This window comes from Epinephelus lanceolatus, chromosome 2 (genome assembly GCF_041903045.1).
Source record: "Epinephelus lanceolatus isolate andai-2023 chromosome 2, ASM4190304v1, whole genome shotgun sequence".
NCBI lineage: Eukaryota > Metazoa > Chordata > Actinopteri > Perciformes > Serranidae > Epinephelus > Epinephelus lanceolatus.
In genome coordinates, this window is record NC_135735.1 from 15,974,157 (window position 1) to 15,998,329 (window position 24,173).

The 24,173-nt window shown below is 41.0% G+C and overlaps 1 protein-coding gene across 3 annotated transcripts in view; it reads right to left on the reverse strand.

Annotated features, from left to right (window-relative positions):
• Positions 1-18,262, reverse strand: part of nhsb (Nance-Horan syndrome b (congenital cataracts and dental anomalies)) — a 76,601-nt gene extending 58,339 nt beyond the window's left edge. For all 3 annotated transcript variants that reach the window (XM_033629789.2, XM_033629781.2, XM_033629772.2), the window contains exon 1: positions 17,648-18,262. In XM_033629789.2, the coding sequence (XP_033485680.1) occupies positions 17,648-17,927 (280 nt within the window). In that variant the 5' untranslated portion in view covers positions 17,928-18,262. The remainder of the gene's footprint in view (positions 1-17,647) is intronic.
• Positions 18,263-24,173: the final 5,911 nt, after the last annotated feature.

Below are 24,173 nucleotides of genomic sequence, written 5' to 3' on the forward strand. Positions count from 1 at the left end.
GACTTTGAAGCCAGTTGTCTTAGAGGCCAAAGGGTGTAACTACAACTTTTCGGGGGTGTTGCATGATGCCAGGGGGCCCAGAAAAACTTTTTTTCCCATAGACTGACATTGGGAAAGAGATGTCTGTAAATTGGTGTATATTTTTTTTTTGTTTTGAGCATCACAAGCCCAGCAAAATAACTTGATCTGCATGATCTAGGATTTTATCTATCCAGTCCAAAACATTTCAAAAGTCAGAGCAGTAAGGTTAGATCATGTCATCCAAATTCGAGTTAGCGGAGCACTAAACCGAAGTTAGCCTGCTCAGCAGGCGGAAATCTGTAGTTTGCTTGCTTTATATGGGCCCTCGAATGCGGAAGATCTGGGTAATTTTACAGACAAGAAGTATAACTTTTTCGGCTTCATGTGTCACCGAGCAATTTTCATAAGAATGAAAGGGGCTCCGCCACCAATGCTGTGTCCAGTTTTCTTCATACATCCATGCATATCTATGTAGTTACTGACACCTAACTCGTTACCACAGCAACCTATGCGATAGGTTGGCAAAGTCTGAAAACACAGATCTAATCACTTGCAAATAACAGAGCGGACGTCCTGTCTTCAAGATCTGATTTGGGAAACAAATCCAGTTTGCCTGCAGTCAAGAATGTAGCTTTGTTACCGTACAGCTAAACAATTTCTTCTGGTCTATCATTTTCCTTCCTTATATCCTCTCCTCTCCTCTCCTCTCCTCGCCTCTCCTCTGTAACAGCTGTGGTGGCCTGCAGCGTTTAGCTAACGCTTCTCTGGCCTGTCATCCAGAGGTACATTAGTGCACTCATCAAGCCGGACACGGTACATACAACACGCATGAAAAGCCTACACACAGTACATACTCACACTATTCTGCTCACAGTGTCACTCCTCGCTGTGCACCCTTTGTGTGGCTCAGGTATGGAAACCCTGTTATCAAGAGGTTGCTAAAAAAAGGGAGTGCCTGTTTGTTTGTGAAGGAAAAGCCGTTGTAGTTGTGAGGGGTGTGTGCGTGTGTGTGCACATATATGTATGTGTTTGTGTGTGATGCAGAAGAAAGTAGCTGGCTTTGGTAGGCTCACTGATACAATTGATAGTGACAGATATATGGCTAATTAGTGCAGCCTTGGCTCGGCTGTCCTCACCTCTCACCAGCCCACTGTGAAATTGGATTAATTTACCTCGCCTTAATACACTGTATCACCCGTGGAATTCAGCCAATAGCAAGTTTCTCTAATGAGCACAGATTTGTTACTAATCTGGAAAGAAGCGTGTTTAAAATTTTGTTTAATCTACAATGCGTGTTCACAAACTTTAATGTTGTTGAAAACTGTACCGCAGTGTGAGCTCTCTCTCACACATGCCTGCACAGTATGGCGAGCATGTTGACTCCTTGCTAGTAGTCCAATTAGGCTGGCTGTTCTTTACGGCCTGCTAAGGTTCTTACAAAGGCAATCTGTTTCTAAGGAACTCCTTAAGAGCAGCTCAGTCCTTAAAACAAGCAGCAGACAACCTGTCTTAATCTTTTTTTTCTGACTCCATCTGTTTCCTTCTTATGCTGATAGTTACTAAGTCCATCCAGAAGCTCTTCCGTTGAAAATCATCTCAACCGTCCATGCTTTGCCCCTAAATCCCCAGTTGATACTCATAATCTCTGCTGTCCATATTCTGAACCCTGCTCAAGCACATGGTCACAACATTATTGATATAATTGGCTTCCCATCCTATTTTTGTCATCTGCTAATACCAGGCTACAACAACTGACAGCCCTGGTCATCCCAGCTATAGGGTAGCATTAACAGCCTCGCTGAGCTGATGGGGACCACGTTGCCAAAATCTACAGGTTCCAGTATATTTGAAAGTAACTAATCTGGCGTACAGAAACAGAGATAATCAGGCGTTAGTTCAAAGAACGGTTTTAAAATTCTCATAAAATCTTTGTAAAATTGGTCTCTTGTGCTCACTCATCATTCACTCCATTTTTCCACACATTCTTATTTCCTTCAGTCTCTTCTGTATCTCTCTTTTTATCTCTGTCTGTTTTAACATGACTGCTCGTTGCCAACAGCACCCCTGCAAAGTACAAAAACGTCCGTCTGTGAGAGCCTCTGCGTGGGACTTTCTTGTGATGCTGAGAGGAAACCACTGAGCAAGTGAGCGAGTGAGTGAGGGAGTGAGAGAAACAAGCACAAGTGTCTGCTGTAACAGTTTGGCCTTCCAAAATACTGTGAATAAACCTTGATTCAAACATGATGAAGTTTTTATGCAGAAAAAAGGTTTAAGGATAATAGGGAAAAGAAATGCAGAATGAATAATGATGGGTTCAATTAACTATATGTAGACTGACAGAATCATCTTTCTGCTGTTCGGAGTTTAGTTTAAAACTAAAACTGCGACAAACTGTGTGTACAAACAGCTGTGTCTGTAACAGTCACATGATTAGCCCTCTGATTTTAATTTCAATTCTAAAGCCCCTAAAACTTAGTCTATAATTTATAATGTCCATCCAAATAGGTTTGTAATAAAACATCCTGAGATGATATTTATTAAGAGTAAAAGAGCTACTTAACACGCTGTTTCAGGTTGAATGCCCCGTGCCATCATGTGCATCCTGAACCCCACTGCTTGCATCTATTAGATGATTTCAGGTGTTTTATTGCCTAAATGTAACATCGGACAGTCACCTAGATCTCACAGAACCACAGGTACATAACTTCCATTTTAACGTCTAAAATGCCTGCAGATGCCCAGCACGAGTTCCCACAGCTCAGGGTCTTTAAGTGTCTTGTGAAGTCCAACCAACAGACCAAAACCCAAAGATATTCTGGTTTGAATGACAAACATTACTTAAATTGCAGGCGTGTACGTAGTGTTTCAAAATTGGATGGTCCTCATTCATTAATTTTCAGTAACTGCTTTTCCTGTTGGGAGTCACAGGGGTGCTGGAGCCTATCCCAGATGACATTGGGCGAGAGGCAGGGTACACCCTGGCCAGGTCGCCAGACTATCACAGGGCTGACATGTAGAGACAGACAACCATTTACACTCTTATTCACACCTACAGCCAATTTAGAGTCACCAATTAACCTGCATGTCTTTGGACTGTGGGAGGAAACTGGAGTACCCAGAGAAAACCAATTTGAGCCCTCTCTGCATCAGTGTATAGTGGAGATTTTTAATCTACACCTATACTAAAATGAAAAATCGATTATCAAAATTGTTGCTCGTTAACTTTCTGTTAATCGACTAATTGTGTCAGCTCTACTGAATACTACTTTTTTATTTTGAGACATGGGTGAACCTTGTTTACAGTTCTTGTAAAGCTTCAAATTGCTAACTTAGAAGTTGTCATGACAGCAAGCAGTTTTACTCATTTAATTTGCACCCATTAAAGGACTTATTAAATTGTTTGTTCACAAAATGTTTACTTTTTTGTCTCTTCTTACAAATTAGATTAGTGACTGTGTTAACGTAATATTTCTGAAAGAACTGACGACATCTGCATCCTTCTGACAGCTACTATTTAAGTCTACTCTTATGTAACACTACATTTTAAAAAATGTACTCATTTGTGCTCGTGAAATTACACCACTGAGCACTATGCTGTATACTGGAGTCACTAGATTACAGAGATGTCCACTCTGTGCGCACTGACAGACGGACACGCACACTGACCCAGAGAGAGTGCTGAGTATGTGCATTTTTTTGGTCCCCAGCCATCTGTCAAAGGTTTTTGGGGGAATGGTGATGATGATGGGGTCTCCAGACACAGATGACAGCAGTTCAGGACAGTTCAGTTTAGCATGTCACAGGAGGCTGACACACAAATGTATGCACACACGCATCAGAGAGGCATTTATGCATGGACAGACATATTGGATACACACACAGACACGCACAGTGTCAAGTTTTACTAGGAGGCGACTGTAATGCAACAAGGTTGTCACTCTGTTTTCTGTTCTGTGTATCTGTTGTATACATGAGTTGTCATTTTAAAGTACATCTGTCATCACTTAAGATTATGAGCACAATTTAGGCTATTACTTCTCATAATAAGGTTATTTATTGAGTATATAACCAATTATAAAGTTTGAATTTACAACATGCATACACGTTGCTGAAGTTAAAGTTATAGGAGTAGTTTGATATTTTGGGAATTATTCACTTTTTTGCAAAGAACCAGATGAGAAGATTAGTACCACTGCCTGTTAAATATGAAGCTATAGGCAAGCGATGATTAGCCTACAGTAAGGTAGGCTAATCAAAAAAAATAATCTGCCTGGCTCTGTCCATTAAAGACTGCAAAAAACATGCAGAAAACTCTTTCTTATTATTTAGTTATTTGGGATAAATCACCCTTTAACTTTTTCTTAACAAAAGACCATAATCCTCTTTGTGTTGAAGCAAATTCATTCTCAGGGATCATAAGTTGTTGTTAAACATGGATGGACTGTTTTAACAAATGCTGGAGGATGAACGATGTCTGAATGTCTGTCTCTTGCAGAATATGGAGACAATGGGACAGAATTTTGGTGATGGAAGTGTTCTGGTTTCCATTTGTATTCTGAGTAGTATCGACCAATCACATTTGAGAGGCAGGTAAACTATCTGTGTGTGGAGCAAAAGAGAAGCAGAGGCAATCGATGCAATCACAGAACGCATCGGGTATTGTCTGACAACTAATTTAGCTTTTTTTATTCAAATATCTGTTTAAAGAGATTAGCCAAAATATCCAGCGCATGCAAGAGGAAGTCTTGGCCTGGATATCCGCTGGCTACACCTAAACCCCAGATATAGTGCCCCCAGAGGATTATCGGGATCAGACTGACAGCCGATGGGTTTGGAGACTGCCACAGTGTCTGCATATTTGAGGAAACACTTTTCTTTTCTACAAACTCAGCTGTAGCGTGGGCCATGTTTTTGCCATTTTATATTTCCAGTTCAGTCTCTCTGTTGGAGCCAAAACTTAAGTTTAAACCTTAAGTTCACTTGAGTTTCATTGTCCTATGTACACACAGCTCCTTACGTAGATGACAGCGAGTAGATGTCACTTATACAAACTGTATATTCTTAAAGTCAAATATGCAGTCCACAGCAACTCGGTACGAGCAAATAACTACCTTAACGTGCTCCTTAACTGACTTCAAATCGACAATGTATTTACATAGAATATAATAGAGGTTAAATTATAACCTTAGTTCTGTTAGCACAGGCAGCGCCCTTCACTGGACTTTATAGGTAATACTCTCTTCAAATCATGAGCACACATTGGGCCACTGAAATTTGCATAACCGCATCAGCACATGCCTACCTGAATATGTGCAGACCCCACAGTGTATAAGGCAGTACTATGACGCTGTCCACCATCCTAAACCCTGTTCGACAAACAGCAATCCAGAGCCCCTGAATATAGAGGGCTCCGCCTTTGCTAATAAAACGAAGGTTACAGTATCATAAACTTTGTTTTATCTCACACAGGCTTCGCCCTCTGCTGGATTCTACGGGTACACTGGGTGGAGCCCGATGATTGAACACCCTGTCATGACATAAAATCGACCCAGCCACCCTGATCCTGAAGCAGTGACTCCATTTGACTCCAAATACCATCGCTGAAGAGACAAAGGATGGTGGACAGCATCGTGATACTGCTTTATATACTGTGGGAATTGCATGTATCCAGGTAGGCACATCTGGTTGGTCGGCTATGTTTATGCAGATTTCAGAGGGTAAATGCTCGTGATTGTGAGTGTTACCAATGGAGTCCAGTAGAATGCGGAGCCTGTGTGAGACACAACTACTGTTACTCAATATCAGACCTGCGTTAACTATTATTCTCATATGAAGGAGGAACTATGACGAAATATCAACACATAGATAATAATAAATGTTTCTTTAAAACATTATTACATAAACACATTTTTTGTAACTACCCATGTTTACATGTGTATTTCACCACACACTTAACAGCTGTCTGTGCTCTATAGAGCCAATACTCTCTCCTTGATGATACGAGCCAAAGAAACAGTTTGAGTTCTTTGGGTTTTGATTATTTTTTGGCATAACTGCTCAGCTGTAGCAGAACTACAACGACGTGAAAAAGCCAGAGGCCAGTTTTCACAGATGAGGAATCGTCTCCAGAAAGCGAGTGCGCCAGCCATCCAGCCGGCCGAGTGCTGTGATGTACAGACCAAGAGGTTCTGCATGCATGTTTTATTGCAGGCTGCAACAGAGACAGGGGCACTTAAAGCAGAATTTCAAATGATAACATAAGAGACGGAAAGAAAAGGCTCGCAGAGTTCAGCGGGGTTGTGTGTGTGTGTGATGCCTGGGTGTGTGTGTATGTGGGAGTGTGTATTTTTATGTGCAAGTGTGTTTGTCTGTGGTGGTGTTTGTGTGTTTACCTGCTGGTGTGGGAAGACTGATCTGAAAGCATGTCAACACTCTGTGTGTGTGTGTGTGTGTGTGTGTGTGTGTGTAAGGCAGTGGAATCACTTTAGCCAAAATTAACATTGAGGTAATTGGGCCATGAGAACAGAAAATGTGCAGTGAAGATATTTACTCTCCATGACATAAGAAACTCTAAGGAGCTGAATAAAATCAGCTGTGTGCAGCTTGGTGCTCTGTTGTCTTGTGCACATAATAATAACAAAATGTGTTACAGTGTAAGTTTACATCCCTGCGCACGCAATGGCATCACATCCCTCTCTCCTGACCTCCCCACATGTCGTGCCCACATGTTCTTGCAGTAACATGAGTGGACATATGCTGACCATATGCTTTGATTTTGTTGTGGCAGTTCATGTGGATTTCTTACTTTTCGTCTTACACAAACATAAACCAAAGAAAGACAGAGAAGGAATTATCAAAATGTAATGATTTTAAAACATGATGTATGATTGAGGTCCTTATGTTTAATCACACTGAATGAGAACATTCAACCTTACCGGGGGATGAGCCATTTTAACTTGGATGCTCCCCTGAATGCATTAAAGATCAAATGAAGTGGCCTGTTCAGTTCAGTTAAAGCTGCTCACAAATAGATCATTGTTTTTCAGCAGCACTGATTGGCCGACTACTCACGTGAATGAATGGTCTCCTTTAAGAATATATATTTGGCCTAATGGTGCTAATTGCAAAAGCTTCAAGAGTATTTTTTGAATGTGCACATGGCATGACCCTGCAGTTTAGATGGTGGCCACTATATGAATTGCTCCCAAGACAAATGATGTTCCTAAGGGCATTATCCTTTTTTTTCTTGAGCTTTGCCCTAAGGTCAAAGTATACACAAATAATATCTCAAAATCTAATGATCATTGGTCTTAAAGTTACACAGATAACCATGTTCTCAAGGGGATAAACCTTTTTGAGCTTTATGTTGAAACCCCCAAAAATATCATTTCCTTTTGTACTGCCATATTGCTACTTATCAATCTAGATTCTTTTTGCTAAGGTATCGGCCGTGGAGATGTCTGCCTTTTCTCCAATATAATGGAACTAGATGGCACTTGGCTTGTGGAGCTCAAAGCACCAAAAACATACATTTGAAAAACTCAACAGCAATGTCTCTTTCCAGAAATCAGGACCCAGTTACTCAAGATAAACCACAGACCTTGTTGTGAGCAGTTTTATGTAGGAACTATTTTCTTTCTACCGATCTACACCTGCCAGCAGTATCACCACGTAGAGGAAAGCGGGCATCTACTGCTAGCTCACCTAGCACCACTGTTACAGCTCAGTCGAGGAGGATGCCATTAATGTTTACATCTTGCCCTGTAACAACATGAGCCTCTAGTTTATGAGTAGATGTGTTGTCCTGTGTGGTAGCCTCCTGTTGCCTTGCATCACGTTGCCTGTGTCTCATCCAAAAAGTTGTACACCACAAAAACTACAGCCAATGGCCAACTAGCATGCACTTTCTACGCCTGCGTGAAAGATATAACTCTCCATACCAGCAGGTAGTTGGTAGTCTGTATTCGTCATTAAAAAATGGAAACTGGAAGACTGAAGGGACGGATTCAAGACGCTAGTTAGCCATATAGAACATTAACAGCACAACCTGATGTTGAAAGAACAAATTATATTTACCATGCTCTGGCAGATAATGAAAAAAATAATAAAATATAATCTAAGGTTGTTTCAGTCTCGCATCCTCTTGGCTTAAGCCGTTTGTTTGCTTTCCTCACTTCCCTTTCTCCTACTAGTGCAATGGTGGGGTACAAACCACAAAAACTAGGGTGACAGATGCTCATCAACAGCCCGACATTGACCGTTGAGCGACTGTCAAGTTGGTGTGTGTGGCTCTTAAGGCCCACACACACCAAGCAACTGCAACAGTCACCTCACGTCACCCGTGTCTCTGCCACAAATTTGCACATGAACACATCACAAAGACTAAAGCGAACAGCCAACCAGCATGTATGTTCTGCGCCTGCGTGAGAGGAAATAACTCTCCATACCAGCAGACAACAGTATTCTGTATTCATTATTCAAAAAGGGAAACCAGAAAATCATCTTGAAGCTAGTTAGCCAGGTAGCACATTAACAGCACAATCCAATGTTGAAAGAACAGAGCATGTTTACGGTGTGGCAGTGAATGATAACACAAACCATCACGTAACGTTTCTGGTAAAGAGCTCAGTGGCCAAAGAAATATAATCATTTGTTTTGGTCTCACTCGCTCTTGACTTTAGCTCTTTATTTACTTTCCTCACTTCCATTTCTTTTCTTGTCCACTGAGCTGTCTCGCCAGTCAGAGTGATTTCAATTGTGACGGGCTCCGCTGTCGCTTATGCGACATGCTGAATCGGCCAAAAAAAATGCCAGTGGGGGCTGACAAGGGGCCACAGTGCGGGACACACCTTACCGACTTGGGCGGAAAACACTCACTGTTGGCTTAACATTGACTGATGGCCAGCTGTCGACCTGGTGCGTCAGGGCCTTTAAACAGCAGCATGTTAGCATGCTGATATTAGCATTTAGCTCAAAACAAACTTTCTTGAAATTTCTTAAAGATATTTTTTTGGGCATTTTTAACTTTATTTGATAGGACAGACAAGTGTGAAAGGAGGAGAGAGAGAGGGAGTGACATGCAGCAAAGGGCCACAGGCTGGAGTCGAACCCGGGCCGCTGCGGCAACAGCCTTGTACATGGGGTGCCTGCTCTACCACTAAGCCACCGACACCCCTTTCTTGAAATTTCTTAATAGCATTTTCAGAATTCAATTTTTTTCTCTCCTCTCACATCAGAGGCCCAATATGACCATGGCCTTCCCTTATCTTTCTCTGTCTTTCACCCTTTCACTCTGTTATTAAACTCTCCTCTCCTCTCAGGCTTGTAAGTGTCTGGGTGGAAATCAAAGTGAATTAAACATTAAATATGCTGTCAAGAGGCAGAAGTCTCTTCATGCTGATGATGACGGGGAAAGTAGGGCAGTGAGGGAAGAGGTATGGATGTAGAGGAGGAGGAGAATGGACACAGATATGCAAAGATGGAGGGAAAGGCAGATGGAGACAGAGGCATTGAAGAATAGAGCATATAAATAATCACACATATTGGATTTGGAAAACATCTGAATTGTTGCTCTTAGTGTGAGATGTGTGTGTGTGTGGGTCTGTGGTTAGGTGTGAGACAGACAAGATGTGCCTGGACAGAGTGTATCCTAACCTGCCTCGTGTGGTTGAAATCAGATCCCTGAACCACACACAGAAATGCGCACTGAACAGATGAAGCCTGTTGGCCAGTTGCACAATATAAAGTTGGCAAATATGTCTCTATTTCTGTTTTTACTGTCGGAGTTTTTGTGTGTTTGCGAGTGAGAGACCAAAACAAAACACATTTACTTGCAGACCACTGAGGCTCACACGCTGCGGTCTCTCTGTATCCTTCTCTTTTCTCATTTTGTCCATAACAAACTGTTTCAACAATGTGATGTCTGCTTCAAAATTGATGTTAGTAGTGCTACAGGAAATAGTAAAAATGTATGACCATAGAGAGAGAGAGAGAGAGACAGAGAGAGATTGACTCAGCTGAAAGGTTAAGGCAGGCCTCACGCTCTCTCCCTCTCTCTTGTTACTATGCAGACTAGCGAGACAGAGCAGTCCCTCGCTGCCACAGGCCATACTCTCTCAAATTCAAATTCAAAGTCAAATTTGCTTTAATGGCATACCAAGAAGAAACCAGTGTTGCCAGAGCAGAACAATATATTTGCTACAGACCAATATTTTCACATTAAAATCCCTTCCCCCTTTGTGTGTGTGAGTGTGTGCAGTGCCTGGAGAATGAGTGTGTGCTGTCAGTTGCTACTGACTCTGCTCCTGAATCCAAACCTGTCACCCTACAGTGAATGTTAGCAGCATTTTATATGTAAATAACTGATTTTAGTCTAATTTACACAATATTATATAACGATATAATAACAATACAATAACAAGCTCAAATGCTAAAACCAGTGGATGCTATGTAAACCTTCTGTCAGTCGAATTTGGGACACATTGTTCCAAGTTGGTCACTCCTATTGCTAACCTTGTAGTCACACCAAACATGAGGGACAATATGCCTTAATTTGCTATTATCATATTTTAAAGGTCCAGTGTGTAGGATTTTTTGGCATGAGGTTGCAGAACTGAAACTTCTCCTGTGTGCAAAGCATGTAGGATAACTATGGTGGCAGACACGTCAACACGAATGGCCCTATCTAGAGCCAGTTTGATTTGTCTATTGCGGGCTACTGTAGAAACAACATGGCACACTCCGACGAAGAAGGCGAGGATGTGGATATAAATGGCTCCTTTTAAGGTAATGAAATACAATGAATCTTATTTCCCGATGATTATTGACAAATGAAAACATTGTCATAAATATTATATACAATTTTTGCCAATGGATACCCCTTAGTCCTACACACTGGACCTTTCACAAAAAAAAACTAGACAACCAGTTTCATACAAACCAACACATTCTCACTCCGACCTTGTCACATATCGACGTTTGGTCATGGACCTTCCCTGTCCAGATATGACGTGAAAGGTACCCTGGATGCGTTGGTTGTGGGGGTTGCCATGTCAAGTTATGCCTGTTATATGCATTGTCTTCTTTCAAAATTCACAGGCAATTCACAGTTTACATACAGTGTCAAAATAAACGCACTACGTTCGTACAAAAACGAGAATTGACCTTTTTTTCCTCCAACAACTAACGCACATGGTTGGGTTTAGGCAACAAAAACATATGGTTAGGTTTAGGAAAAAAGAACAGGGTTTGGCTTTATGATCTTATGGGATGCGAACACCAATCTCCTGGGTGAAAGCTGGTGTTTGTTGTACCCATCCACCATCCCCGCCCACCTGACTCGGACTTTGGCCATATGGATAAATATGGGTGGATCATGTATCGTGACTGAATCTGGATTATATTATATAGATATTTCTTCTTTCTTCTGTAAATTGACAGCATTAATACATCAAACACCAAAAACCTATTGTTGATTTAGTAGCCTAATTTAAGGGTAGTGCTGAGTGCCCTAGAAGCAATAGGCAACACAATGTGGATTGTTTGGATTCCACTTTGTATGTTAGCAGCTGTATGAATTTTGTTAAAAGTCCAGTGTGTAGGATTTAGTGGCATGTAGCGGTGAGGTTGCAGTACTGAAATTTCTCCCACGTGCCACACATGTACGCAAGCTATGGTGGTCCTATCTAGAGCCACTGATTGGTTTATCCCTTCTGGGCTACTGTAGAACAACATGGCAGAGTTCATGGAAGAGGACCTGCTCTGTACTTAGATATAAAAAGCTCATTCTAAGGTGAATAAATTACAAACATTTTAGTTTCAGGAGGTTATAAACAAATGAAATCATTGTTATGAATATTATATACTGTTTTTTTTTTTTTTTTTTCAAAAGATGCCCCTAAATCCTACACGCTGGACCTTTATTATCTCCGCCATATATGTTTGAAGCACACCAGCATATGTACATTGCAGTGGGCAGGTGGCCGTCTGCTGTGGTCTCTTCAGTGTCGTCAAGTGCAACTTTTAACAGAAGGCGATGGTGTGTTTTTTATGCTGTTTGCTCTGGTTGAATTCTCATGGTATAACAGAGACTTCAGTCGTAGTACCTAACCTTAAACATGTTTATTCTCAAACCAGGGCTATAGTACATAAGTCTGGTGTATGTCTTGAATGTGATCTCAAGAATACCTTTTTGAAATCTCGCACTTGTCTTGGTCTTGTGCCTTGTTGGAGTTGGAATTTTCTCAGTCTCTGACTTTTTCTATCAACTCTCTTTGCAGTCTCTCTTCCACAAAGTGTGTACACAAGCAGCTTGGCTGATAGCGAATTGTGACAAACATGTATCATAGCTATGGGCCGAGGCAGTCATTTCAGTGTCTATGTAGATGTCTTTGGTCTAACTGTTTAATTTAGTCTGCCATGAATCTTAAAATTTGGCAAATTCAAATTAGATAGATAGATAGATAGATAGATAGATAAACTGTTTAGTTGCTGGGCAAGGCAGGGACAATCATAACTTTAACACATTGCACTTATTTCTTTTCTCTCTGAAACCTTAGGAAAACACTGGCTTCTGTCAGTATCAGCATCAATATCGATATCACTGCACCGTTTATAGCATTAACAATAAAAATGAAATAAGATAAAATTAAGGAGAAGAGTAATGGTAGCACAGCGGCCCAGCATTGGTCAGTTGCAACATACACATTCCAAAAGAAAATTAGAGCTTAAATAATTAGTCACACAGTCAGTCAACAGAAAACTATTCTAACTGGTAAATAAATCATCACCGTCATCTTTAAAAGCAAGTTTTCTGGCTTCTGCCCCCCGTGTCAACACTCGCTGGTCCTTTTATACCCCTTTCCCACCAAATTAGCTCTGGTTCTTGAAGCGATTCCATCCAAACTCTTGGAATCTCTGTTATCTAACAAACCAGCCCACAATTCTGCCTTGAGGGGAACCATTGTACTCAGGGATGTGTCGTCAGAGGAGGGCGTTGCACAATGCCCAACAGAAGTAAAATAGAAGATATAGAGGACTATTGCAGGACTCCACCCTCTATTTCAAACCTGTAGAATATGATATCCCGCCCACTGATGTCATTATGGTTCACAATTTAGGTCAAGGAAAACAATTTTTTTGGTTTACGGCTTCCCAACCAATTTATTTTTGGTTGAAATGTTCCAAATGGTTCAAAATTAGGTGCACATACTGCATGAAATGGATTTAATGTTGTTGGAAAAGGGGTATTAGACTCCTACAATAGCACAAATTGAATATATTTGGACCTTGGCCACCCAAAGATTGCACCCTATGGCTCTGTGAGACAACAACCAGCATTCCTTACTACCCTTAGACATCCTACAAACCAAACAATTAATGGTAGTAAATCAACAATGAAACCAATCATTAGTTGCAGCCCTAAAGAAAACAATAAAAGCACAATCCAGATACCAGTACATTCAATTTGATTTGTTTTGAGATTTTGGATCCCACTGCATGTTTGGTTTACCACTATGTTTTAGGTCCAAACTTTAGCTAGGACAGGTTGCCAGGTATCATAAAATAAATTACCATTATACATGTTTCTCTGCACTGCTGCATTAGATTTTGGGACTCGTACCAGCACTTGCGTCATTGAAGACAAATATAGTGAGAGAGAGGGCATGAAGAAGTTAAAACAACTCATGAGACAAGATGAAAGTTGAGCTATAGTTGACTTTCTAAAAGTTAACACCATATATCAGTGAAAAGCTACTATTGCTCCAACTGGTCCTGCTAACAGATGACTACGACAACAGACTGAACAAGTTCTGATAAATGTCCAAGACAACACATTGTTTTCCATGAATGTGCACAGACACAAACTGCCTCGACACCATCTGAACACGGCCTACTGCCACAATCAGGATCAATCCAAGTTAGCACCATATTGACTGCCTCGAACCTTGATACACTCTACGACGAAGTGAGGAAAACTCTGTTGTCACTGACATTCAATATCACTCTGTGTGTACACACAGAGATATTCAGCTCCTCAGGGTTATTGCTGCCGTTTGAGAGCAAGAGGGAAGATAATAGCCCTTTTGAAAGCTGAATAAAAATAGCAAAACTTTGGTGGGCATCCAAGTATGAGCATTGGTCTACAGAGGACTCAAACTCTCCCTGCAACCAAGTTGAAGTCCCACACAGACAGCCAAAGAGTACTTTTTCAGTTTACTCAGTCTCCTCCAAAATGTTCTGAATGAAATGACCAAAATAGACATGAAGGATGAATAAAGATCCCAGATGCTGCCAAATGGTTATGCTGGTAACTTCACTGAAAAGAACATATATGAAGATTTAAGTAATGCTATGAATAGAAAACACATCTAAACAATGGTAGCATGTCTAAAAAGGTGCCTATAGACTGTGATCGTAAGATCTCACACTGCGAGATATGTCAGACTTAATGATTAATTTTGAGAAGATCAGATTGTGTGATGGATATTTGGTGAATCATGTCTGCGATTCACAATACAGTCTACATAGGAAACAAACTGATCCGAGCAGAGACATGTCATTGTATCATCCATCTGCTTTGCTAAGCTTTTTGCCCAACACATTCTCACTTGGACCTTGTCACATATTGACGTGCTTGGTCATGGACTTTCTATGTCCAAGTACGATGTGTAAGGTACCCTGGGTGCGTTGGTTGTTGAAGTTCTGGGACACCAAAATAAACGCACTACGCCAGTACAACATTGCAAATTGACGTTTTCGTTCCTTGAACAACAAACACACACGGTTAGTTTTAGGCAACATAAGCAAGTGGTTAGATTTAGGGAAAAAGAACCGGGTTTGACTTCATAATTACGGGATGTGTACACTGCTCTCTTGGGTGAAAGTTGGTGTTTGTTGGATCCATCCACCAGCACTCCAGACCCACCCCAGTCAGACTTTCGCTGCCTTAACTTCCATCTTTGTCCCACCACGCCCCCCCACCCCCCCGACGCTGCTGGGCGCCGTTAAACTATAACAACAACCGGCTGCATATCATGCTGATGTTAAGGGACGCCTTTTTCCGTTGGTTTCTGGTGCTGCTAATCACTGCCCTAGCACCAGATTTTGGTGATTTTGGAGTGAGACCGGGCTTTTTTGCCATATAGTGCCGGCACTTCTATGCATCAAAGCCCTCAAAAGAGGAAGAAATGCTTGTGAAGCCAGTTACACGATAGGTGAGGAGAGTGACAAAAAATTCCTATTTTTAAAAAGGAGTTGTGGTACATTTTAGCCATTTAGCATTATCCTTGCTCGCCTTTGTGTTATACATCATTTTCAGCTTCATTCTGATTGGTGTTTGTAGACATGGGTCGTTGCAGCAGTGATATTACGAGTTCTAAATATCTGACGCTGCCTGAGTTTTAGGTTTAGATTTGGATCAACAAAGCTTTAATTGAAGCTATCTAGCAGAATTTCTGCATCAGGACCACACTTCAACCGTGTCACTTCCTGCATTAATACTCGCCTAACCTGCTCCTTGTGTTATGTTCTCGTATTCTTTGCATCGTCCACCCACCTCGTTCTTCTCTTCCTCCTCCCTACTACATAGGGTGCTGAGGAAGTTCGTTGTACCCCAGGTTTTATGGCAGATTCCCTGGCAAAGGTTCCCCAAGATACATTTGGCAAAGCAGATGAGTTACAAACAGACCAAACCTGGCACATCAGTGATGTTTTTCATTATCAAAACTGTATCTTGTTGATGGTGTGGTCCTTGACATGTGGCCAATGACATTCACAAATAGTGGACACATCTAGCGGTCTGATCTAATAACACTGTTTTGATTGACACATTACTCTCAGGGGTTTCAACTTTTTTTCTGGAACAGATCAAAAACTAGGTAACACTACAGCATGTCCATTGAAAGAAGCCACCATACGAGAAAATTCTAAAAAGCAGACATAACTTTGTTTTAGAATTGGATTTTATTTTTTCTAATTTCCTCTCTGGAAGACTTGCTAAATGTATCTTGTAGGGGCACTTCCACGTTGGGAACCACTGGTCCAGAGTAAAGTGCTCACTCAAAAGGAGTCTTAATTGATTGCATGAGCTGCACGATGGCATTCTTGCAAACTCCTGCAGAAGCATGTGCTGAGTGATACTCATCTTGTATGTCTTGACTGGCTGCAGGGATACAGAAGCTCAATCCACTCAACGAATCAATATTTCGGGGTTTTCTGAGCAACAACAGGTGTAACAGACGGACAGGTTTCTGGGTTTAGTGTTGCTTGCAGGTATAAAGATAGTGAGAAGAGAGTGTGTGGTTGTGTGTTTGCATGGAGAGACTTCTGGAGATGTACTGTACGAGCGTAGAAATTCAAATGTCTGTTCTTTTCTGCTAGACAACAATTTAAGTCCAAGAGATGGCGTACAGTTTTAGACACCAGAGCCTCAATCACCCACATCCACAGCAAACAAGAGTAAACAGAGCCTTACAGTAAGCCTATTTTACGTAATAAAGACATCCTCACTGACACATATGCTCCGATGTGTGTGCGGTTGGGGGTTGGGGGGTAAATATAAAGAGGGAGTTCATCAGCCTACAGTAGCTTTAGGCCCCAAAATGCTCTTTGGTTGTCCCAGATTATAATACTGTACAACAATGATGCAGAACTGGACTAAAATCACTGAACAGATCGTCTAAAATCAAAAGCCTTACACTGAAGGGACTGCAGAGGACATAAATATGTAGCTGCTGTACAGAACGCGTTGTTACATTGAATTGCAGAGTCTCTCATTGATGCCAATCAGGCTTATTTTTTTCCTGTGATACCTCCACAGCCGACACCTGAACATCTAGCCATGATCAGTTCATGTTTACCCTGCAACATGGACATCTGGATTCATTATTGATGCTGTGTTGGTGCCGCTGCATGTGGAAAGGGTGGGTTTGGCGCACGGGGAGTCGCCTCTGAAAACCCCAACACACACTCACTCACACACACACACAAACACACAGATCTGAAAACCCTTTAAACAGACACTCGGCTCTGAACTTCATGTATTCACATCATGAATGAAGGAGGTGGCCTTTTTTTGGAAGCCCAGAAAACACCGCTTGAACATGCTTCAGGTGTGCGCTACCCGCAGTAACGAGACTGCGATGCTGAGCCAATGCAGCGGCAACACACGCCCCTCCGCTCCGCTCCGCGCTGCCTGCCTGTGAACACACACACACACACACACACACACACACACACACACACATATAGGCTACACACACACCGACTCCCCCCCCGTCGTCGACGGACACACACATCCGAGTCTGGACCGCCAAATGAATGAGCAGTCAACACATCCTGCGCTGTGAAAATGCATCTCGATGTTACTGGATGGTCAAATGTGCAAACGCAACCGTGTGACACATTTCAATGGGGGGGATGAGAGCGCGGCCGCGTCTACGGCGGGCGTGCGTGCAGCTGTGTAAAAATAATTTTGAGGTGGGCGCCCTTCGAAGCATGAAGACACACATGTAGGGTATGAATGAATAAAATCTCACATTGCTCAGGTGTAAATCATGAGGTGATTCTTTTTTTTTTTTTTTTTTTTTTGAAAGGGGTTCACATACACTTGTGGTGGTCTACTTACGCACTGCCTCCTTTTTTGGGTCTAGGGCACTGGCAGTCTGCTGTATCTGGCCTATTTTGTTCTGGAGGACCCAGACCCGCTGGTTGGTGCTAATGATGTCGTTTTCCAGCTCCTGAAATAAGGAGCAGGCGTGCCGGGCCAGGTCGGACAGCTGTCGCAAGGTCCGGGACAGAACCACGTTACTGATGGCACACAGGTCCTCGAAAAGCAGACCTTCATCGTTGGGGATCTGGTGCCTGCACAGAAGCTGTGGCTCCACAATCCTTTTGGCGAATGGCATTTTGCACGCCAGAAATAATAGGAGTTGTAAGCCAAGTGTAAATTCCCACTGCCTAGAAGAAAAAGGGAAAAGGGAGAAACAGACAACATCCAAATATATAAATCCACGAGAAACCCGATGAGGTTCAGGCCGACCGCGCGTTATCCCCGGGCGTCAATCCAAAGTTCCCAGATTCTCCTTGAGATCCTCCATCCTGCTGCTGGTTTCTGGGGATCACTCACACTCCCGCTCACACACGCACACACATGCACACACATGCAGGACACAGCTAAGCCCAGGTCAGTGGTGTGAGGATGCGTGTTGAGTCTGCGATCATGGGTTGCCTCCGTGCAGCGTCAAACCAGCCAGGACCAAAAGGAAAGACTGCGCAAAAATTTCAAAATAAGAGCCTGATTTGAGTAGACTTAAAAGCAGTGATAGAGAGGAGGTCTGAAAATGTGACAGAGAATACTAAAAACATGGGTGATAAAAACACACAAAACAATAACATAAGGAATGTGTATAGAAGTCTTGTATTTAAACACACAAATATTATTTCATACCCAGTCTGCACGCCTGAAGCTTTTATTTTGTAGGTCTGACCACAGTTTTCCGGTCTTACTGTGGTTACTTTTCTGGGAATTGACACAGCCTGTGTCTGTGGCCTGAACAGTGTGCAGGCTGAGAGGATGAGAGAGAGGACTGAGGTAAAACCCGGAGATGTGGATGTGTGAGGACAGGGAGCAGACAGGGAAACCAACCTGCAGCTACAAGTTTCTCAACGAGGTGGATGTATGTATTAGACAGTTGTTAATTTGTTTTCAATATCAAATCTTTGATAACCCAAGGAACGACAGAGGCTCTGTAGCCTTTAATAATTTCACAGAAGCAGGTAACAAGCTTAACTTTAACTTCACATATGGCATTTCTACTATATGACAAAATTTCACAGGGTTGAATGGCCAGTTCAGCTGTGTTCAATCACTAATGTGATTTTGACAGACCTTAAAGAACAGTGGATGTCAATATTATATTAATGTCCCCTTTCATACCTTCACCCTCTAAAAGCGACGATGTGTGTGCAGTATCTGTTTTGATAATTTGACATTGTATACTGAAACTTTGAGACATACATGCTTAATGTAAAACCAAAGTGATACATTAGTGGACTGATATTATCAGGTGAATCTGTCTCATCAGAGATAATGTGACATCAGTATATATGTTGACAGATATGTGAAAGGAAATTGCAGCACGAAAATTTTATAGACTGCAGTTTCATGTACAGCTGATACTTATATTTTGGAATAATAGTTTAATATGGACACTTTAGGGACACCATAATAAGCATTGTTGTCCCCCTTGTTGTTGTTTATTTGCACATACAATTTTCACTTTGCACTGAATATGCTCACTTTTTATCCACTGCTCATTATTATTATTATTATTATTATTATTATTATTATTTATTGCTGTTTCTTGTATTTTCTGTACTTTTTTTTGCATGCCTAGTTTTTTAAGTTTTTAAATTTTTAAATCTTTAATCTGACTCTGTCCCCTTGACTGCTGTAACACTGGAATTTCTCAATTGTGGGATCATAAAGGTGTATCTTATCTTATTTTATATTATATTTGTACTTTTGAGTATAGTTATTCATATTAATTTAATGTCCAGTAAATTGCTGGTCAAAATTAACTGTTAAAGGGACAGTTCACCCAAAATCAAAAATACATATTTTTCCTCTTACATGTAGTGCTATTTACCAATTTATCAATCTAAACTGTTTTGGTGTGAGTTGTTGTGTTTAACGAGCCTTCTCTTGAATATAATGGACCCAGCACTTAGCTGGTGGTGCTAACAGTGTCCAAAAAAAATATATTTGAATAACTCAGTGTTACTTAAGGTCATCCACAGACCTTGTTGTGAGCTGTTTCAAGAAGGACCTATAAGTGGTGGGCGATAAGGCCCTAAAATAATGAAATGATATTTCAGGGTATTTTTGCAAAAACAATATTCTTGACGATATGACAAACTAGTCCATACCCATTGGTAGCTTTGTCACCTTCTACCTATGCCAATCCTCAATGCCTATGTGCAGTTTCACATAGATTGACCACGTCAGTGAGTAGAAAAACGTGGGACAGACAGAATGACTGACTGACAGAATGACACACTGACTCCATGATTATGTACAGCATACCGTACCATGACTTAGTCATACCAAAATTAGAAAAAAAACTACACATCTAACAAGTTTAGTAAAAATCGATATGGCGGTTAGGCCTAGATCAGATTATGTGTGGTCATATGCCTACAAAGTTGTGTGGTGATGGGTGAAACCCTTGAGATGTTATACACCTTTATGTGATGAGCCACGCCCTCCGCAATATTCATTGCCTTATAGAAGCTCAGTTTTAGTAAGTTTTCCAACTTTTGCCAAGAGGGAACTTTAGATATTGGTCCCTAGATTATGTTCACCAAGTTTCATGCAGATCGGTCAAACTTCCTAGGAAGAGATCGATTTGAAGTGTTTTTCAAAAAATTCAAAATGACGGAAAATCTATATAACTGGAAGTTATGGGTTCTTAGGCAAATTTGTTCCTCATGAGGAGAGGCATCTCTGTGCAAAGTTTCATGTCTCTACAACATACGGAGCATGAGATATGCCCATTCAAAGGTTGCTATAGCGCCCCCCTTTGGCCAATTGATGTAATATTGCTTCATTCGCATCCTCCCATGACCCTCTACCACTGTGCCAAATTTCACATGGATTGACCAAGTCAGTGAGGAGAAAAACATGGAGCAGACACACCCACACACCCACAGACAGAGTTTTCGTCATTATATAGTAAGATTAGTAAAAACATACTTAATTTAAGAAAATAGAACTGCAACAAAATAAGAGATATAGTTTTACAGTTTTCCTTCAAATATTTAGTAAAAACTAAACAAGAATTATCTAATTTCTTTAGTCTGTGAACAACAACAGTAACTCAGTGAGATCCAGATTCTGTATACAATATTAATAGTTCAACAACATAAAACCTACTACAAATTACACATTTAAACAGCTCCCAAACACAAAAAATGTACCCTAGGATCTATATATGTAAATCAACAAGTCATTTCTTTCTCTTTTAGCATCATGTTGAGTGATTGAGTTGGTGTTTTTCCACTTGGACATTTATGCTCTGCCATTTCTCCTCTAGTCATCACACTGTAACCTGTGACAGGCTGTTATGATACCAGAACTATTGCATGGTCACATATATGTAGCTTTTTGTGCATGATATGCATAACATACAAATATCCTTTTTTTTAATCAATATTTGGCAATTTAGGGTCAGATTTGATAACTGATCATTTTTGTTATGTATTTGTGCAGTTTATCTTTTTTATATTTGTTAATTTTGTTTCTTTTGTTGTGTGAAACAGTTAAATCTGCACCCTGACGCCAAACACAAACTTCACTTTGTTTGTAAAATGGTCACCATACCCAAAGATACACCAGCAGGCTGATTGGCTCCATGATGATTGGTGCTGTTAACCAGCCAACCTTGATAAACATCTCAAAATCATTAACAATTCAAGAAGTGCACAATGAAAACTCAATTAAAAATAGATCAGCCCCAAAGAGTCAGACTGTCAAATCAGTTTCCTTCCCGCTCAGTTTTAAACATTATTATAAAGGGATGCAGGACATTAAATGTAATGCACCACATTACAGTATAAACCAGCAGAATATAATGTAGTGGACACTTCACTGTACAGTATGTCCTGCTCAAGCACTGAGGCTTTAAACTGTAAACTTCTCCGAAAAGTTCCCCTACAGCAGGAGCCCATACTGTAGCTGAACGATGTCCAGTGAACAGATTTTTTTTTTGCTGAATGTGAGTTTCCTGGTTGCTAAGCCTGGCTGTTGTGTGTTTCATTCATAGTGATTATCCTATAGCCTCTAGGCTCAGTCTGTATATAGACATGTCCGCGGTAAACTTGCTGTTGCAGCAAATTTGAGGCAGCACAGATTGACAGTAACCTGTCATGCGCTTCACTCTGAGCTGCCAAGAAGACAAGCGTGACTACAAATTGTTGTATGTTTGTGTCCCAGCAAACAATAAACCATCCAGTGATGATTTATAATGAGCCAAAAAAAGCTGATGGTCATGGGGACGAACAATATTGTTGGTTGTTGGAACAGACAGTGTGAAATTCTTTATGCCTTTACATTTTTCCATAACTTGAATATTTCCACCATCTTTCCCCTTTATTATGAATGTGAGACATGGTGGTTATTGCTTTAAAGGCCCGGTGTGTAACATTTAGGGGGATGTAGTGGTATGTAGCGGTGATGATTGCAGATTGCAACCTGCTGAAACTTCTACAGGTTAGGATTCCTTCAGTGTTCATTGTTCAGGAGCCGGATTATCCACAGAGGTCTCTTCCTCTCCAAAACCAGGTGATTAAAACCAGTAAAACACTGAATAAAGCAGTTTCACGTTACTAATCAGTGTTTTTCCCACGCTGTTTCGTCACATCTGAGACAGGCCGCTATCCCAGCAACTCACTGCTCACTGCTCACCTATTTTCTCTGATACCTAAATGTGTGCTCACCTTATTTCTGATCCAGAAATTCAGGAGGTTTTCACCAGGAGCTGAATTATCCGCAGAGGTCTCCTCCTCTCCAAAACAAACAGACCAGGGGTCTCATTTATAAACACTATGTACGCACAAAGCAAGGCCTGAAAGAGGTAAACACCACCTCCCACGCAATCTATAAAAACAGACTTGATGGGAGAAACTTTGACCCATGCTTACCAACATTTTGGAGATGGGAAATTGGCTACACAGATGGCGAGGTTAAAGCCTGTTTGTAGAAACTGTCGAATATTTTTTGGCGCACACCATTTTTGGCTTTTGTCCATACGTACATTTTTAGTGTGGATCCTACGAATTGATTTATAAACAAGACCCCAGGCCCCACACTTCCCTCACAGGTCAGGGAAAAAGTGTTTTGGAAAAGATATAGGACATAATTTTTGAACTATTCAATCACAGCCTGGGGTTGGGCCCATCCTTGCCTTCCAGCCATCTGAACCCTGTATCCTCTTCCCTCTACCCTGGAACCTGAATCTTGTTACCTGAATCTTACCTTTACTTCCCCCTGCCCCATTCCTACCATCCTGTGGAATCAATACTTCCGCTGTTTCTGTAATAAGCCCTTTCAATAAATCTCTGGACTGTTTCTGTCTTGTTTGCATTTGGGTCTAGTCCTTGTTGTTGAAAAATGTGATACTATCCCTTAAAGAGCATGATAATACCAACTTTGTCCACAGGAGGACACTGTTGCATCAAGTTGATGTTCCCAGAGATGTAAACCAGGTGCACTGCCTTTGAGTGTGCTGCTGCTCTGACACGAACATGATCAGTTAGGATAGTGGTGCTTCAAAAGCACACACAAATAAATAGATAAAAAACAAAAACAAGCCTGAATCTGAGCATTAATGAGTGTCAAGCTATGAAATTGAATGGTAACCCGAGGTCAGAATAGTCAGAAATTTCTGGGATAAAAAACACTTCTGATTCACTTGATGTCTTTGTTTTATTGGTGTAGGTTATTGATTGATTTGTAGCAGAGAAACAGAGAGTATTACATAATCTTTTGTTGCTGGGAATGAATGAAAATAGTAAACCTTGCCCTCGTGGCTGATTTCTTATCAGCATTTAGGGCCTAACAGTGCGTGACTTGCATTTCATCTGGTGCCCGGAAATCCACCGCCACCAGATAAGAAGGCTAGAGGTTTATCTAATGTTATTGTTTCCTGTTCCTTTGATTTTTTTCCTCAAAAGGTCATGTTTGTTTAAGAAATGACACTTAAAGAACATCAATATAGATAAAACAAGGACCTCAAGTGCACAGGAGCAAAAACTTTTTTTTCAGTCTTCTGTTAATGATAGAGATAATAACTTTATTTATAATGAACTTTTGAAAAGCAAGAAATTAAAAGTTACAAATTCCCAAAAGATGAAACAAGATCGAGTGATTAAACAATTCAAGAAAGTCTATCAGTTGAGAAAAAGATCTTAAAAATATAAAAGTTAGTTTTAAGGAGATTGTTTTTAAGAAGATAGTGCTTTATATCGCAGAGGAACAGTCAAACAGCCTTCCATGTTTTGCTCATAATTTAAAGGAGCAGTGTGTATGATTTAGTGGCATCTAGCTGTGAAGATTGCAGATTGCAATCGGCTGAAACTTCCTTGTTCAGGTT